Source organism: Phocoena sinus, chromosome 12 (assembly GCF_008692025.1).
Source record: "Phocoena sinus isolate mPhoSin1 chromosome 12, mPhoSin1.pri, whole genome shotgun sequence".
NCBI lineage: Eukaryota > Metazoa > Chordata > Mammalia > Artiodactyla > Phocoenidae > Phocoena > Phocoena sinus.
Window position 1 is genome coordinate 51,565,004 of NC_045774.1, and position 17,657 is coordinate 51,582,660.

The 17,657-nt window shown below is 43.6% G+C and overlaps 1 protein-coding gene across 9 annotated transcripts in view; it reads left to right on the forward strand.

Moving 5' to 3' along the window:
• Nucleotides 1–17,657, forward strand: part of SCML4 (Scm polycomb group protein like 4) — a 106,393-nt gene that overhangs the window by 25,879 nt on the left and 62,857 nt on the right. For 6 of the 9 annotated variants that reach the window (XR_004352517.1, XM_032651076.1, XM_032651083.1 and 3 more), the window contains exon 1: nt 3,139–3,271. The exons of 2 other annotated variants lie outside the window; for them this stretch is intronic. Coding sequence is in view for 5 of the 7 variants with exons in the window: in XM_032651076.1 (XP_032506967.1) it covers nt 3,265–3,271 (7 nt within the window). In the remaining 2 variants the exon portion in view is untranslated. Of the gene's footprint in view, nt 1–3,138; nt 3,272–17,657 lie in introns of those variants that run through there. One more of the 9 variants, XM_032651082.1, reaches the window with a different exon arrangement.

Below are 17,657 nucleotides of genomic sequence, written 5' to 3' on the forward strand. Positions count from 1 at the left end.
CCAGGAAGCCCCTGTTTGCTGACTGCTAACCCATTGGAGAGAGACCAGGACGAGAGAGTCATTATTTTTTCCTTTTTTGACCTTTTCTTTCACAACCAAGCAGTAGAAATGCACAACTGTGTTGTTCTATGCTCCCCTCCCTCCCTTTCTTTTTATGAGTCAATCAAATCATATTTGTTGAGGATTCACTGCATGCAGGGCCCCAGCAGGTCACATAAGGTTTACCCAGCCCAGGTACAGCAGTAATAACATCCTTGACTTCTCTCAGGTTGTGTGCAAGGCTTCCAGACTTTTCGGTCAGACATTTTAAAATACATCTCCCACTCCACCTCCAGCCAGAAACAAAAGCCCTGGGAGATGACACCCCTTGGGTCTCAGTGACTAACATCTTGTTAACCAGGTGCTGGTGGTGAGAGGCTGTGCCTGGCACAAGGCACAGAGCCTCTCTGAGCCATCATCTGTGTAGATTTGATAGACTCTTCATCTGTGTCATGGGGGTACATAATAATACTTGTTTTAAAGACTTGTAGTGAGAATTTAACAAAATACTGTATACACAGTTACACGCTTCTGTCGTCCATTTACTTATTCATCCACAGTTTGTTACCTTGTTGGTCCTGTGAGCTGGGCCCTATGTGTAACCGTGTCTACCAGGGACAGCGCCTACAGCATCAGGGGCACAGGTGTGAGGGGGCTGCTGACAAGGGCTGGAGGGACTGGGAATCCCGTGCTCCATGGGTGGGGTGTCCCAAGGGAAGAAGGAGTTGCTCAGGGAAGACCCGAGCATGAACTTGGCTGTTGTGCCATGGGCTGGCATGCTTGGTCTGCAGAGGCTTTGATTTGTGGTTACCAGCCACCCCTCCTTATCTGGACTGAGTGTGTGCTGTGACTGCTCTTCCTTGTTGGGTGACCTGCGAGTGTCACCAGGCTAAGAGCCATCCTGGGAGACGGAGACTGAGAATTTGGCTGTGCCCTGCACACCACAGCATGCCATTGGGGCCCCCCTGGGAGGAGGGGTGTGTGTGTGTGTGTGTGTGTGTGTGTGGTCAGGATGGGCTGGGACTTGAGGAGATGTGATGACCTGTAGGTGCTCTGCTTTCCTTCTGTCCTCCTGAGAGTCTCTGGGGAAGGGATCACTCTGGGTTCATCTTCATGTCCCCAGTGGGCTCTGCACAGGGCCTGCACACAGTATTGTGCCCAGAAAATATTTGTTGAATCACTGAAGGGATGACCAAGGGGATAAGAGTCCATTTCTGACCAGTGCTTCCCTTTTGAGGGCCAAGAAGTTGCTTTTTTTTCGCTAGTCTTGTAGTACCGTGAACTCTGGGGCCCCAGGCTGTTTAAGGGTGGCCACTGGGGGACACCGGTCCAAGAAGTAGTGGCCAGCCCACCGTGTCCCTGGTGGGATGATGCTGCAACTGCACTTAACGGGACAACTGGGAAGCCTTTGTGACCCTTGGTGATCAGAAGCAAATGAGGACTACACTTTGTTTTCCTCTTTTACGTTAGGAAAACAAATACGGAAACAAAGAAACAAAAAATACCACAGGGAAAAGTTTCCCAGTACTCTTTGTTCCAGCCCCTCCTTCCCTTCACCCATTCTATTCCCAGACCTGGTGATAGTTTCCATTCCTATTTAAAGACCCTGGGATTCTTCTTTGTGAAATAAGGGGAAGAGTGAACCAGTGTGCAGTGACTGCACGTACAGATAGATGATGGATGGTGACAGTGCGAGGCACCAAGGACCCCTCCAGACTCACAGCCTTCTAGAGAGCTCTGAGTCCCCCAGGTGCCAGGGTGTCCATAGCAGCTTCACGCCCATGAGGAGGGTGTAATCTAGCCGGGAGGCAGGACTAGTGTGATGCTCTGCAGGTGGAGATGAGGAACTTGGCTTTCTCAGGATGCATTTGAGTGTATTTCTTTAATAATAATAAGATTAGGATGGGCTCTTGTGGTCATTTTCTTATCGGATTCTCAAGGCAGCCTGGTGATGTGACCCTGGCAAGTACTGGTGTCTCTGTTTGACAGGTCAGGACATTGACGCCCAAGCGTCACACTGCTTTTCTTGTTACTTCCCATGCAAGAGGGAAAAGATATGGGAACATATGTACATGTATAACTGATTCACTTTGTTATAAAGCAGAAACTAACACACCATTGTAAAGCAATTATACTCTAATAAAGATGTAAAACAAAAAAACAAAAACGGCTCTCCTGATCCTTGCTCCCTGGACCCTGACCACCAGCTCCTCCTGCTGGCCCCTCGATCAAAGAAACAACAGCCCTTGTATACTGGGGAAGCAAAGCTTTCCACCCCCAAATACAGAGGACCAAAATCAGTTTCAAGATAAACATGCACGTGCTGTTGCCTTTCACCTCTAACGTACATCTCTCCTTGACTTGCAAAGAGGTGAGGGCATTGGTTCCTGGGTTATTTTCATATTTGTTTTCTGTTGACTGCTGTATCCTGCCTATGTGGAGCCAATGTGTATATCTTTCTTAGACAGTCCAAGGTGTGTATCTTTCTTAGACAGTGAGTTCTTCCAGGGCAAACATTGAGTTGCTAAGTCTCATTGCAGACCACTAACAGAGTGTCTTGGATGCTTCAATGTTTTGCAAAGAGTATCATAATGCAGATAGCATAGTTTCACATTTCTGTGCCTGAAAAGTTTTGTGAAAACGTTTGTGTTGAAAAGGATGCTGTCTAAAACATCCCTATGTGAAATCCTTGAGGAATTCACAACCCCCAGGACTGCTGAATGGATTCCCATTCCGTGAGGCATTGATTGAGAGAGTTGTGATTTGTCTTATTGTTAAAGCTTTAAGAATTCTTCTTAGCAAAGTATTTTAAAGGAATCTAGGTCTACAGTTCGGTTATATGACAAAACATCGTCTTGAAAAGAAAGTTTGCTTTGTTGATAAAGACTGAACTAGAAACAGCCAAAACACCAAACCACCAGTGCTTTCTCAAAACTAAATGTAAAGTATAAATAGAGAACAAAACAGGAAATTGTGGTTTTCAAAAAAAGCAATAGTTGTAGTTGCCCTAAAAAGTGCCTTTCCCTACACTGTGGACTGAGTTCAGAGACCAAGTGACAGAAGGTCACTGGCTCCACCTCCCAGCAGAGACAGTGTCTTCCAGCACACGCTGCCTTACTGTTGCCTGCAGCTGCTCTCTAATAATCTTTCAGAAATCTTTGGATCAGTCTGTATGTCACAGGCACTGGCCAAATAACTGTGCTCCCGAATCTGTCCAGTCACCACATGCACAGTGAGTTGATCGGGTTACCTGATACCCCCTAAGCTTTCCCTTAGTGTCAGTGCCACCTCTTTACATCCTATAGAGATGTGGAGATGTGTCTTGAAGGGTTGGGCTTCCCTCCTGTCCCCCTGACCAGCTCCATTGCCAGCTCCTGTCATGCCACCCAGGGCTGACCCTGGGAGGCAGCAGTAGGGATTTGTGCAGAGGACCCTGGGGTGGAATCTGAGTTCTGCCCACTAATGGATGATCTCATGCAACCTCTCTGGGCCATAGCTCTGCATCTGTAAATCCAAGGACAGTACTACTTATCTTAGAGAATCATGAAAGTGAATAGAGATGAAGTAGGTGAAGGCCCATCCTGGGATCATGTCAGGCACTGTGTCTTGCTGGGGTGGCCTTGTTGTAGGAAAGTGGCTATTGTGGGGTAGAGCTCTGAGCTTGCTGGTGGCAAGTGCCCTGGGCTGGATCCTGCTGCCTCAGTGCTGGGGAGGGGAGGGAGTTCTGGAAGAGGGGCTGGGTTGTGATCCTTCACTCACTGTTTATTCAGTAAATATTTGTTAAGTCCCTGAGTTGTACTAGATGCTAAATTAGATGGGATATGTTGATCAAGATACAGTGCCTCCTTCAAGGAGTTCAGATATATTAGGAGATACAGACAAGGATACAAATAAATGGAATGACATGTTTGTGGTGTTGTGATAGAAACTGTCAGTCACAGACACTGGGGGGATGTAGAACAGAAACATCCTATCCAGACAGAGCTGTGCGGGAGGAGTCTCTAGAAAGCCACCTTCTTGAGGAAATGATTCCTTTCTATCTAGCCAAGGCGAAAGGCCTCACATTTCAGGGAGAAGCTGATGGCTCTTGGAGAAAGGATAGATTTCTCTCTTGAAAAGCTGGGCAAAGATCAAGTAACGGCACTTCTCTGACTCCGACCTTAGAGGAAGCTGTGAGTGAGGGCACCACCTTAGAGGCTTCTGAAGAGACTTGTGATTCAACTCACTCACCTTGAGTTCTCCTTCTACCCTTCAGTCAGACTGGAAGCGGATTAGTTTCACCACTGTGTTCAAGCCCATGAAAGCCGCCTGAAATGAGCTAGGAGTAGGTAATAGGGCAAAATTCCAGGGCTGCATCAGGGGACCCCCTTCAGTTTGGATGTCCTCTCGGTTCAGTAACAAAGGGGAGGGTGGGCCCCTCGGGGAGTGCCAGGCTGCAAGGACCTGCGGAGGATGAGGTGGAGAGAGGTTAGCAGGCCCCATGCTTTGACTTCCCCTTGGTTGTTCTGCGGCCCCAAGAATCTCAGCCCCACGGACCTCTTCTCTCTGAGCATCCTGGACCCTTTGGTCCTCATCCTAAGGGTACAAGTTGCCTCAGAACCGTCCTCCTGCCATATCGTGTACAAATATCTCTTCTCCCCTCCTCGGTGCTTAGCTTCTTGAAGGCTGGAGGGGAGTATGGGGACCGGCTCAGCCATGGCACCCTGGGGACTTGGCACGTCTCCATGTAGGCCACCAGGCAAGGCTCAACCAAGCTGATGTGAGTCTTGGCAGAGCCCCTGTGATGCTCCCAGACCACAAGCGTGTAGGAGGCCTGTGAGGAACTGCTAGCAGGCCGCTTGCCACTCACCTCCCTATCTGCCCAGGGGCCGTCATGGGACAGTCTCCCATTGCCTCCTGGGCGAGGCCTTCGCCTGGCTCTCCCTGGGGGTACAGCTGCAGCCTCTAAATCTGCTTCCTGCAGCGTGAGGGCTCCTCAGCAACAGGGTGCAGTCATCTGGCCCTTTTTATTTCTGTGTTGTCCTATGGGACAAGGGACACGGGGGCGCTGGTGCTCTTCTCGCTGGTGCTTCAATGCGAAGTGAGAAACTGTCTGGATTGAACAAGGGCTTGTTGTCTTCTTACTGGAGGTATCTGTCAGCTTTGTTCTTCAGGGAGTTTAGAGATCAAAACCTGCACAGATTAGAGCGTGGGGGCCGGGAGAGTTTGAGTGGTCTTTATCTCTCTACCTGTTAGGAGCAGAGCCGGGACTAGAGGCTAGCGCCCTAAATCTGGGATCATTTCCACTAGCACCTAATACTATGCCTTATGGCCTATGAATGCCCGTTGAAACAATTGCTGGTCCAGTCAGTCAGGTCATTGGGGTTATTAGTTGTCCTGGTCAGTACAAATGCACACAACCATGGCTCCCAATGAGCGTAGCACCCACATATTGGCTTGCGATTTGTGGTGCTTGCAGGGTCCAGGGCACCTGGCCCATCCTACCCCGTACATGCTAGTGCAGATGGCCCTGGCTCATCAATGGCTGCAGATGGTAGAGCCACTCATTCATTCTTCTCTGGAGTAAGAGATTGTGGATGAGCTCATTTATTTGTTTGTTATTTTTATTTTTGAATAGACACAAAATACAAAAGGTAGAAAACAGTATGCAGAGAAAAATCCCCATCCTCCCACCGCCAACCTCCAAGAGATGACTGCTACCATTTTTAAACCCTTCCTGAGGCATTTTATGCATATATAAGTGTATATACGTGTGAGTGTCTATATTTGTATGTGTATCTTCCTCACCTACCATATGATAGCATGCTATCCATGCTACTATGTAAACTTAAACATTTATCTTGAAAGTCATCTGCTCTTATTTTTCTTAGCCACGATTCTGCTGACCACAGCAATGGCAGAAAGCATTCTATCTCCTCCCTCCTCCAGGTTCCTGCTCACAACCCATGGGTTTGCATGTATGCAGAGCTCCAGGTGTGGCCACAGAGAGACAGACTCCATTCTTGGAGGTAGCAGGAAAGATGGGAAATTCCCAAAGGAGGCTTTCTTACAAAGTTCTGCCCGGTCATGAACTGACCTGCCTTTCCATGTCAGTCTGTCGGGGTCTAACTAGGAAACCTCTTTAGTATTTAAGGCGCTGGGCATGTAATGCAGGGAAATGGTGGCACAGTGATGGAAGAGCCAACACAGGAGGCTGGACCATTAGCCACGGTCCCTGGAGGTGAGCCACTGTAGGCTAGAGAGGCAGAGGGACGAGGTGGTGTGGCAGGAGGCAGGGCCAGGCCACCCAGCAGGGCGTGGGACCATGTGGGCCTGCCCAGTGGGAGCTAGAGCCTCAGAGGAGAGGCAGCTCCTGGCGGAGACCCAGCAAAGCAGAGGCAGTGGGTGACAGAGCCTGGGCTTCACCCACGCCTACAGCCACCTTCAAACTCAGACCTGCACTTCCCATTGAGCAAACTCAGCCAGCAGCCAGCTGTCATGGAAAGCTTGGAAAACAGCTTTGGGGACCAGGCCCCTGGTGTAGAGAACTGCTGTGCAGTATAAGGGGCGGAGCAGAGGGAGGCCGGCCAGGACTGGCCCATGGAATCTCCCAAGGGCTGTCTTCTCTAAGGACATCACCTGAGGGGGGAGGCCTGTCAGTGTGGGGGACTGGATTTTTTAAAAAGGGGTGAACATTTGAAACAAGGAGGTGGCAACCAGTCCCTCTGGGGTCTGGCCTCTGCTTTCCCTTGTCCTCTGAAGTTTACCTTCTGAGGAGCAGCTCTAGGCCAGATGGCAGTGCTGGAGTTAGAAGCAGCTTTCTCTTCTTCCTGTGCCAGCTGAGGGTACTGGCAGGACCCAGAATATAGCTGATTGAGGGTACCGCCAAGCAGCTGCCCAGGCAGTAAATAATTCATACCTCTGTGGTGTGCCTGTCTCTCATGCTTTCAAATGTTCTAACGTTTTTCCAAACCCTGCAGATTGGAATGGGTGTTTCCCCACTTCGAGACTCTTCCTTCATGTATCTTTTCTCCTTCCCCTTAAATACATGAATTTTTGCTCTCTATCACCCTGGCTGCTGCACCCTTACTCGATGCAGGGAAGGTTGCAGAATCAGTGAGGGAGGGGCTTTTATGAGTTCAGCCAGGGGTGGAATGGATGTGAGAGGCTTTAGAATCTACCCTCTCAGCTGATGGCCAGTTACAAGGAGGCGGGAAGCCTTTGCGCCTACCCAGCAGCAGAGCTGGGAGCTCTGTGCAGAAGGAGGCGCCTGCACCTTGAAGTCTCCACACACTTACTATGCACATCTAGAAGCTTCATCTCTGGGGACTGAGGGGGTAAGTCTGCACATTAGAACCCCTCTAAAGACACTGAACAGATTCATCGCCTTCAACGTTCTCTTGAACCCACTTTCTACCTGGTTATTATGTGGCACAACTGGGGCTAACTAGTCCTTTTCATTCCTGGGTCAGTTGCTATTTTTCCAGAATAAGCTAGCCTATTTATAATTTCTGTGTACTCACCCATGTGTATTTAGACGTGGAAAGACAAGGGCATATCAGTATGCAATCAGTGGATAAATAAATTATATTTTATTCTATTCTCCCTTCTGTTGTATTAAAACAATTACAAATAAGAGTTTGGGGCACCTTAGCTTAGTCTTCTGAGTATCATAAAGAACTCATAGCCTTTCACAAACAATTATTTCAATTCACTATATTACCATTGTTATTATTATGGTTGATTCATAAATTGTTACAACTTGCTTCTTTGTCCTCTTAGCACCACCCGTGATATTCTTAAAGTCATCCTTGTCTGGTAATAATAAGATGTTCCAAGCTAATTCTGGCCTTTCTCTGTCCCCGAGATACAGAATCAGCTACCTCTAAGGAGTCTTGGTTTTTATTTCCAGTGGAAAATAGTAGCAGAGAGAAGAAAGTGAGTGCCAGGAGTGAGTACACATGAGTGTTGGTTTTGGCTTCTGTTGGCCCGATTTTTGTGACAGAATTGGGGTAAAATATATATTAAGGGAATTCTTTTTCTCCATTCAACAGATTATATTGCTGTCCCTCTTCTTATGGTATGAAGCTTTCATTGACCAGCAAAGTGTTCTATTATGTTCATATATTTCTAGCCAAAATTAAAACATGAATGCACAGCTCTGACACCAGCTGTGGGCCGGGAGCCTCGGTGAGATGGCGGACTCCAAGGCGAATGGTATTGCCACAGGTGCCAGGTACACTCTGTGGGGGCAACGTTGCACCAGGTGCTGTGAAGAGCATAGTGACAAATGAAAGAAACATGGCCCTGGGCCTCCAGGGATGGACAGAAATCACTTACGTGCTTGCAATGAGAACTGTATAAACCATCATTTAATCAGTGCCTGCTGAAACTGGCGGCACAGGCAATAGGTGGTGAAGGAGTTGAGAGAAGGGAGAGATCAGCGTGTGGAGAAGGGAAGGTCCCTGAAGCAGGAGGGCTTAGGTCACCTTGGAGAGTGGTTGAATTTTAGATAGATGCCAAGGCACATCCTAATTGCTTGAAACTACCTCACATACAGAACTAAGCAGCGTGGGGAGCCGTGGGTATTAGGGTACGTACGAGGCTGCTGGCAAAAGAATGATGCTAGAGGGCTTTCCTGGTGGCGCAGTGGTTGAGAGTCCGTCTGCTGATGCAGGGGACACGGGTTCGTGCCCCGGTCCGGGAAGATCCCACATGCCGCGGAGCAGCTGGGCCCGTGAGCCATGGCCGCTGAGCCTGCGCATCCGGAGCCTGTGCTCCGCAACGGGAGAGGCCACAACAGTGAGAGGTTTGCGTACCGAAGGAAAAAAAAAAAAAAAAAGAATGATGCTAGAGACTCTGGCTTATGGTGAATGCAACATGGTGCCCCCAGAACGAGAGAAAATAAGATTCCGGTTGTACTTTTGTTTTTTTAATTAATTTTTATTGGAGTACAGTTGCTTTACAATGTTGTGTCAGTTTCTGCTGTACAACAAAGTGAATCAGTTATATGTATACATATATCCCCTCGTTTTTAGATTTCCTTCCCGTTTAGGTGACCACAAGAGCTTTGATTAGAGTTTCCTGTGCTGTACCACAGATTTTCATTAGTTATCTATTTTATATATAGTAGTGTATATTTGTCCATCCCAATCTCCCAATTCATCCCACCCTCCCCTTCCCCCCATGTGTCCACACGTCCATCCTCTACGTCTGCCTTTCTATTCCTGCCCTGAAAATAGGTTTATCTGTACCATTTTTCTAGGTTCCACATATAAGCAATATTATACGATATTTTTTTTTCTCTTTCTGACTTACTTCACTCTGTATGACAGTCCCTATGTCTATCCACGTCTCTGCAAATGGCACTATTTTGTTCTTTTTTATGTCTGAGTAATATTTTATTCTATATATGTACCACATCTTCTTTATCCATTCCTCTGTTGATGGACATTTAGGTTGCTTCCATGTCCTGGCTATTGTAAATAGTGCTGCAATGAATATTGTGGTCATGTATCTTTTTGAATTATAGTTTTCTCCAGATATATGCCCAGTAGTGGGATTGCTGGGTCATATGGTAATTCTATTTTTAGTTTTTTGAGGAACTTCCATACTGTTGTCCATAGTGACTGTACCAATTTACATTCCCACCAACAGTGTAGGAGGGTTCCCTTTTCTCCACATCCTCTCTAACATTTATTGTTTGTAGATTTTTTGATGATGGCCATTCTGACTAGTGTGAGGTGATACCTCGTTGTAGTTTTGATTTGCATTTCTCTAACAATTAGTGATGTTGAGCATTTTCATGTGTTTGTTGGTCATCTCTATGTCTTCTTTGGAGAAATGTCTATTTAGGCCTTCCACCTGTTTTTTCATTGGGTTGTTTGTTTCTTTTGATATTGAGCTGCATGAGCTGTTTGTATATTTTGGAGATTAATCCCTTCATTTGCAAATATTTTCTTCTATTCTGAGGGTTTTCTTCTGGTTGTACTTTTAAAATGACAGTGAGAGAGAGCATGACTGACACCAAGGTCAGAAACACATCCCATGCAGTTAATAGAAGGAAATAATCTGGAGTCCATTAGGAGGCTAGAGAGCCTTGTACGTACCTCGTGTCAATGCTTTTAGAAACAACGGGAAGCCATTGGTCCTGCTTCCGGTCTGGCTGGCCCATCCCTTCTCCATGCACTGCCAAACATCCCTGAACGTACCTGCTCTATCGCCAGCTCTGTGCGTTTAGCTTGCTCTGCCTGGAAAATCCTAGCTCTGATGTCACCTTTTTGTGCTTCTCCTGCCTCCACTCTTTCCAACCCTGTTAAAAGAAATGATTTCTTTTCTTCTTGATGTTCTCATAGCATTTCATAGGAAACCTTTGTTATACCATCTACCTCACATATTATTATTGCCTCCTTACTTGTCTGCTTCTCCATAGTGCATATCTTAGGGAGATGTATTTTATTTATTCTTGTCTGTAATCCAAGTGCCTATGCACAATACTTGACACTCACTTCATATTCAACAGATATTTCTTGGATGTATTAATAAATGAAACAGTGAATGAATGAATGGATACATGAACACATGCCTCAGGATTGAATTAGGTGACTCAGTGGCCCCATGGGACTGGTGTATGCTTTGAATTTGGTAATTCCTTGTTCTTTACCTTGATGAAGTACCATTAGCCAGGATCTTGATTTATGTGTATTAGATCTGCAAGGCAAGCAGGTAAACTGTCATCCCCAAATTCATAGACCAGATCTTAGTTTCTCTTGGTTTCAGCTATAATATTTCTAGCCAAACCTTTTTTTGATAAGAGGAGGGAGACTTTGAAAACCAGCAGCAAATCACTTGATTTAATACGTTGTCAGGATTTGACAATCACTTAAAGGTTATAACTTGGAGATTTAGAGACTTGAATGTTAGGTTGTTCTAAGGACAGAATCTTTTAATGTTTACTAAAGCTCTTTGCTCTAAGATGGCTTCCAATTCTGAAGTGAGCTGAGGCAGTCTGTATTTACTCAAGTCCACAATTGAAAGCAGAGAAATTCAGAGGTATCATATATACCTCAGGATTTTGACAGTTCTCAAATGATTTATATAGTTGGTTGTATCAAATTATGTGCCCATGGCTAGGATGTCCTTGGACAGCACTTGAGGTCTTTTGAAGGTCTTTGGAGATGAGTGGAAATCTTTGGGGGAAGGGCAGTAACCCAGCTGCCAACTGGGTGGAAGTGCCTGCAGGGAGGTGGTATCAAGGCCAGTAAACGCAGTGACCTGGTTCTCTCAGGAGCCCAGCAAAGCACCCCTGTCCACCATCTGTTTATGGACATTCTTAGCTCTGAAACAACTTTCTCTGTATTATTAGTTATAAAGTCTTTTGCCTTTTTGTTACAATTTATTTGAGATGTTAAAGCAGTGGCCAGTGAAGTTCTGTGGCTTAGGAGCCAAAACCATTAGAAAACAAGAAAATGAAAGGCCATCTAAAGAAGCACAAATTTCCAATAGAAACTTCCAGAGAGTGAGAATTATTCACTCATTGTTTATTTTCCCTTTATACTATTTTTCTGCCTATGGTTTAAAAATTCAAATAATGCAAAATGGTACAAAGAAGAAAGCAAAATCATCTTTCCATATTTTTCTGCCCAGAGCAACTACCATCAGCCTTTCTGATGATTATCTTTCTCAGACTTCTTTCTATGCCTAAACACATGCAGATTTATCCCTATCTGTATATGTAAAAGAGATATGAATAGAATCATACTATAAATGCTATTTTGCAATCTTTATAAATGCATGTATATAGGTATGTATGTATATACACACAAATTACAGAGTATTCCATTTTATGAATGTGAAATAATTTACTAAACGAAGGCTGCTTTGACAGGGGCATTTTGATTGCTTTCAGTGTTTTACTATCATAAACAATGTTTGAAGAATATCCTTGGCCATCTATCTTTGTGTTCTTCCCAGATTATCTTCTTAGGATAAATCCTTAGGAGTGATATAGCTAGATTAGGAAGTGTGTGCACGTATAAAGCTTGTAAGTGATTTTCAGATTGTCCTCCAGAAATTTTAACCAATTTCTACTTCTACCAACAGTAAATGGGAATTTCCTCTACCCCCTTGCCAACATGGAGTATTATCAGGGTTATTCACATTTATCAATCTGATAAGTGTCAAATGATATCTCAATTTACTTTTTGGAAGGTTACCAGTGAAGTTTAGAATCTTTTCTTGTAATAATTGATCATTTATTTCTCTCCTCTCTCTTTCCTCCCTCCCTCCCTTCCTTCCTTCCTTTTCTTTCTTCTTTTTTTTTTCTTGCCTTCTCTAACACACCCCCTGCCTTTTGTGAGTTGTCTGTGTCCTTTGCCCATTTTTCTATTGGAGTGTTAATTTTTATTTTAATAATTTGAAGGAGTTCTTTGTATTAACCTTCTGTTGGTTCCATATGTAGCAAATAGTTTCCTCAGATTTTCATTTATTTTCAACCTTATTCATGATTGTACTTTTGCTGTATGAAAGCATTTGTGGTCATGTCCGTCAGTCTTTCCATGTCCACTTCCTGAGTTTTCCATCATACTTAGAAAGTCCATCCCCATCCCAAGAGTATAAAAATGTTGACTTATATTGTCTCCAGCACTTCTTAATGTTTCTTTTATTTTTGTATATTTTAGTCTTAGATATCTCTAGGATTTATTTTGCTGACGTATAGTTAAAACTTTATTGATTTCTAAGTGCCAGTTGTCCACAAATTATTTATTGAGCTGTCTGCATTGATATGAAATGATCCTAAATTTCAAACAAATGGAAACTTAATATACGTTTAATTTCTGGACTAACTTTTCCATTAATCTGATCGCTTATTTCTGTACCATAATACTGCCATTGTTATAGTTTTATAACACATTTTAAGAACCAGAAGGGCGAGTCTGTCCTGCTGGCCTTTGTTTTGTCTTTCTTTTCTTAAAATCAGTTTAGATTTTTAATGAGATTACACTTAATTTATAGAATAATTTAGGTAAAAATTATATTCTAAAAATATCCATCTGTCCAATGATAGATTAATCTTTTAATTTAATAGGTAAAAATTATATTTTTTAGGTAAATATAATTTAGGTAAAAATTATATTCTTAAAATATCCATCTGTCCAATGATAGATTAATCTTTTAATTTATTCATCTTATTTTTAAGGCATAAGTAGAATTTCAAAAACTATTATTTTCTTCATGTGACTCCTTCTACTTCTTATTAAGTCTATATAAAGAACAGAGAAGGGTCTGAAATTTTATCCTCTGCAAGCAGACAGGTTAGCCTACCCCGGTGTTATGGATGCTGGCAGAAGAAAAGTGACTGCTAGATCAGAGGCACAGCAGGTGGTATAATTTTCATGTTCCCATCTGCTTCTCTTCTCCAAGTTCCATTGTGGATGCTTTACATGCAGTAGTCACAGCTGAGGAACTCTAAGCTTAGGGAACCCTAATGAGAACTCAGGGTAAGTTTCCTTGAGCTAATTGATGAAGAAGGAGGGGACTAAGCCAGAGCAGGAGGAAAGAGCATTGTAGGCAAAGGCCCTGTGATGGGAGAAAGTGTGGCAACGATAAATATCTGGAAAAATGGCCACCATAGTGATTCCATTATCTTCTGGCTAATGGAGCTGAAGACAGTTAGCCTGTTTATTTTTCCTATTGTAAATGATCTGTTTGTTCTGCCTAAATGCTTATAGATTTTTCCCTTTGCTGTTGAGTGTATTTTTTTTAGGATTTTTTTGTTGTTCATTCTTTTTTTTTTTTTTTTTGCGGTACGCGGGCCTCTCACTGCTGTGGCCTCTCCCGTTGCAGAGCACAGGCCCCGGACGCACAGGCTCAGCGGCCATGGCTCATGGGCCCAGCCGCTCCGCGGCATGTGGGATCCTCCCAGACCGGGGCACGAACCCGTGTCCCCTGCATCGGCAGGCAGACTCTCAACCACTGCGCCACCAGGGAAGCCCTGTTGTTGTTCATTCTTAAAGGAAGTTTCTTAAGACACAGAGAGGCTCTTTATGTTTGATGACAGCCTCTTAATATATCTTTGAGTATTTTACTTTGCTATTAGTTTTGACCTTTTCCTTAAATATTTGATAAATTGTGATTGTCTATCATCCGTAGTTTTGTTTTCCCTAAAAATTTCCATCTGTTTTGTTTCCATTGCAGTCCAAGATTGGGACCTTTCTTTATTTTCAGTATTGATCTTTGCTATTTTTACTTTTTGTTGCTGTTGTTCATGTCTTAGTTTTGGAAAGGGAGACCTTGGGGACCCTCCAGTTTTGCCACCATCTTTTCCAAAGTGTCTGGATCTGGTTTTTTTTGTTTTTTTTACCCGCAATAAATGTGTATTTATTTATAAATTTCAAACATGTGCTACACTGCAAAATTATGTGTTATAAAATGTATGCTTGGAACAACAGAAATTTTAAAAGATAAGATAAAGAGAAATACATAAAAATGTTTTAATACTTTTCTCTCTAATGGATCATCTTGATCCCTTCCCCAGGCACATACAGCCCACTTTCAAGACACTACCCTAGAGATAAAGGCTGTCAGATGTGATGTCTATTTCCCCAGCCTTTCCTCGGTGCATGTACTAATGTATATATCTTATTTGTTAAAAACGATGAGGGCATACCAGTTCTTCGATTGGCTTTCTCCATATAACACCACATGTTGGACAGCCTTCCTCTCATTACATAAATCAAGCTCATGATTACAGCTCCACAGTAACCCATAATCAGAAACAGTTATTTCTTTAATCAGACACTTATTAGACATTTAGAATCTCCTGATAGACATTTAGAATGCTCCTAATTGTTCATAAAGACAAAGAACACAACAAGGACCACCACTGTATGTTCACAGATTATTCATTTTTTTTAACCAAACATGTGACTAGAGCTGCATGGTTAATAGTCTGCTCACACCTAATAAGTTACTCGATTTGCCCAAGTGCCCTATGGAGTAGGCAGAATAGAGAATCCTTCTCATTCTGTGGATGGGGAAATGGAGGTTCCAAGAGACTGCCTGATCTAACACAAAATAATAAGAGCCACTACATTCTCTGTGTATCATGCTAAGAACTTGACATAGATTATCTGATTTAATCTTCACAAAAGTCCTAGAGGATAGGTATTACTACTATCCCCATTTTAGAGATCAGGGAACTGAGGCTCTGAGAAGTCAGCAACTTACTAAAGGGCACACAGAGTAGTGGGTAGTGGAGTGAGGTCAGACTCTGAAGCCTGGGCATTTTGCCTGCCACTCACTCATTAGGGCTAGGGTGCGGTGGGATTGGAGGCCAGCACACCTACAGCCCTCTTCGAAATAAAGTACCAGCTACAGCTGCAGTCTGGGATGGCCTTGACACTCTGCCCTAGACCCTCCCTTGGTCACATCCTCATGAGCAGGGAGAACATTATACACAGGATTAGTAAAAAATATTTCAGGCAACGAATTTAAAACAACTGTATATCACAGGGAGCTCTGCTCAATATTATATAACAACCTAAATGGGAAAAGAATTTGAAAAAGAATAGATACATGTATAAGTATAACTGACTCACTTTGCTGTACACCTGAAACTAACACAGCATTGTTAATCAACTACACTGCAATATAAAAACAAAAACCAGAAAACCTGAAACGAAGTTAACAGAAAAATCCCCTAGTTCTTGAAACTTGTTCTCTCTCTGTTGAGTTAATCTCTTTCGCACCACCTATGTCAAAGGTTTCTGGCTTCTTCCTCCTGGTTGGGGCCAGCTTCCTCCCATAAGGGGCATCTGTCAGTGTCAGCCACGTGCCTCTCACGCATTACTCACGTTACATAGACGTGGGCGGCCCAGTTGCCCCGCTCGTGGGGAAAGGTCAGTACCCGGCCCCCGTGTTTTGCGCTACCATCCTCAGACCACTCCTCGGTGCCCGGGAACCTGTCCAGTACACTGTCGGGTACTGGCAACTTCTGGCTGGGAAGGGGGCTCTGGCCCCGACTGCGGCCTCCAGTCCCCGGCCGGCCCCGGGCCCCAGCCTCAGCCTCATCCTCGGAGCCACTGCTGCTGTACCCCACCCGGAGTGCCGCACTCATGGGGGACCCCCTCCACTACAGCACAGCCTGCCTGCCAGCGGTTGAACCACACCAGGAATTCCTCTGCGCAGGAAGTTGGATCTGTTATTGAAAGAATCATTTTGTAGATGCTTTCCTCCAACTCTGTAAAATTATTCCAAGAAGACATTTTGAGACTCCCCCATGGTTAAAATAGACTATTCAGTTTTTAACAGCTCTCTGTCCCATTACTTAAAATTGGAATTATTTTTGTGTTAAAATGGTATATATTTGTAACAAGGAATTGGGGAGCAGCATCTTCCTGATTGATGGATGAAATACATAATCATTCAGGTATGGTGAATTGAGGAGACTTTGGGAAGACTCCCTATCTCCAAGTATCTCCCCAACCACTAACGAGTACTTAGTATTCCACTAAAAATACTTCACTGTTGTTCCATTAGCATGAAGTCCGTTGATCAGATTTAGTTATCTGGAAAGGTCCTTCATACTCCTGCGATGGGTGTACTTCTATAGAAGGGAGTGGAAAGTAGCATGAGTCCTGTTTTTTCCTCCCACCAGGGAGAGGGAAGTAGAACAAAAGAATCCAGTTTAAAAGATGACTATTTTTCCTAGGAAATTATTTGTGGCATATTAGAAATTTGGGAATACTTAAGTGTAATTTTGAGTGATACGAATTCTTAGGATAGTGTGCTCATGAGTTTGTTACCCTTCCTTTACTCTTCAAAACCTGTTCAACAAGAAGAGTTTTGTGAGGGAGTGTCTCGGCAGAGTATCCCAGCTCACGAGGGAAGGAGTGCTGCTAATTGAACCTTTCAGGGGACTCTCATTTTCATGAGACGAAAGAAATTCAGTACCTTCTCTGATTGTGGATTTGCTCGTGTTGACTTTTGATCTTGATGTTATTAAATACATTGCTGACCTCCTCACTAGACGAAAGTAGAAAGGTAGAGAAACTTGTCCTAGATGAGGAAAATTCCTGTTTCCAAAATCTGTAAAGATAAACTAATTATGAAGAAGCAGAAACTTGATCATGGTAGTTCAAAATGGGATTCAGATAAAGTTTCACATAGCAAAAATCTTACCGAATAATTTTTTGTGGTTTTTCAATGTTTTTAAAAGGCTCTCTTTTGAAAATGAATATTTGGGTATTTGTTGGCACTGTGGAGCAGAGATACTAAGTCTAGAAATAGTCTAATGTTTACATATTTGTTTACATATGGGTTTATCTGCATTGATCATAATTCCTTGACTCTAAGATGTCTTTAAGTATATCACACGTCATTATTTCATATACCACTAAGAAAGAAAAAATGCTCCCTATGGAATTCTGACACGCTTACAGTGCTTTAGGGTGCATCCTGATTTCAAAGATGTTAATATGTGAAAAAATATGCATCATAGAATTGATGAGATATAGTATTTTTCTTAAACTGACAAAAACAGGGAAAATTGATATCCTTAATCACTTGTCCATCTATCTGAAATATTTAACAATACAGTCAATAGGTAAATTTATGCTTTAAAATTCTATTTACTAGGT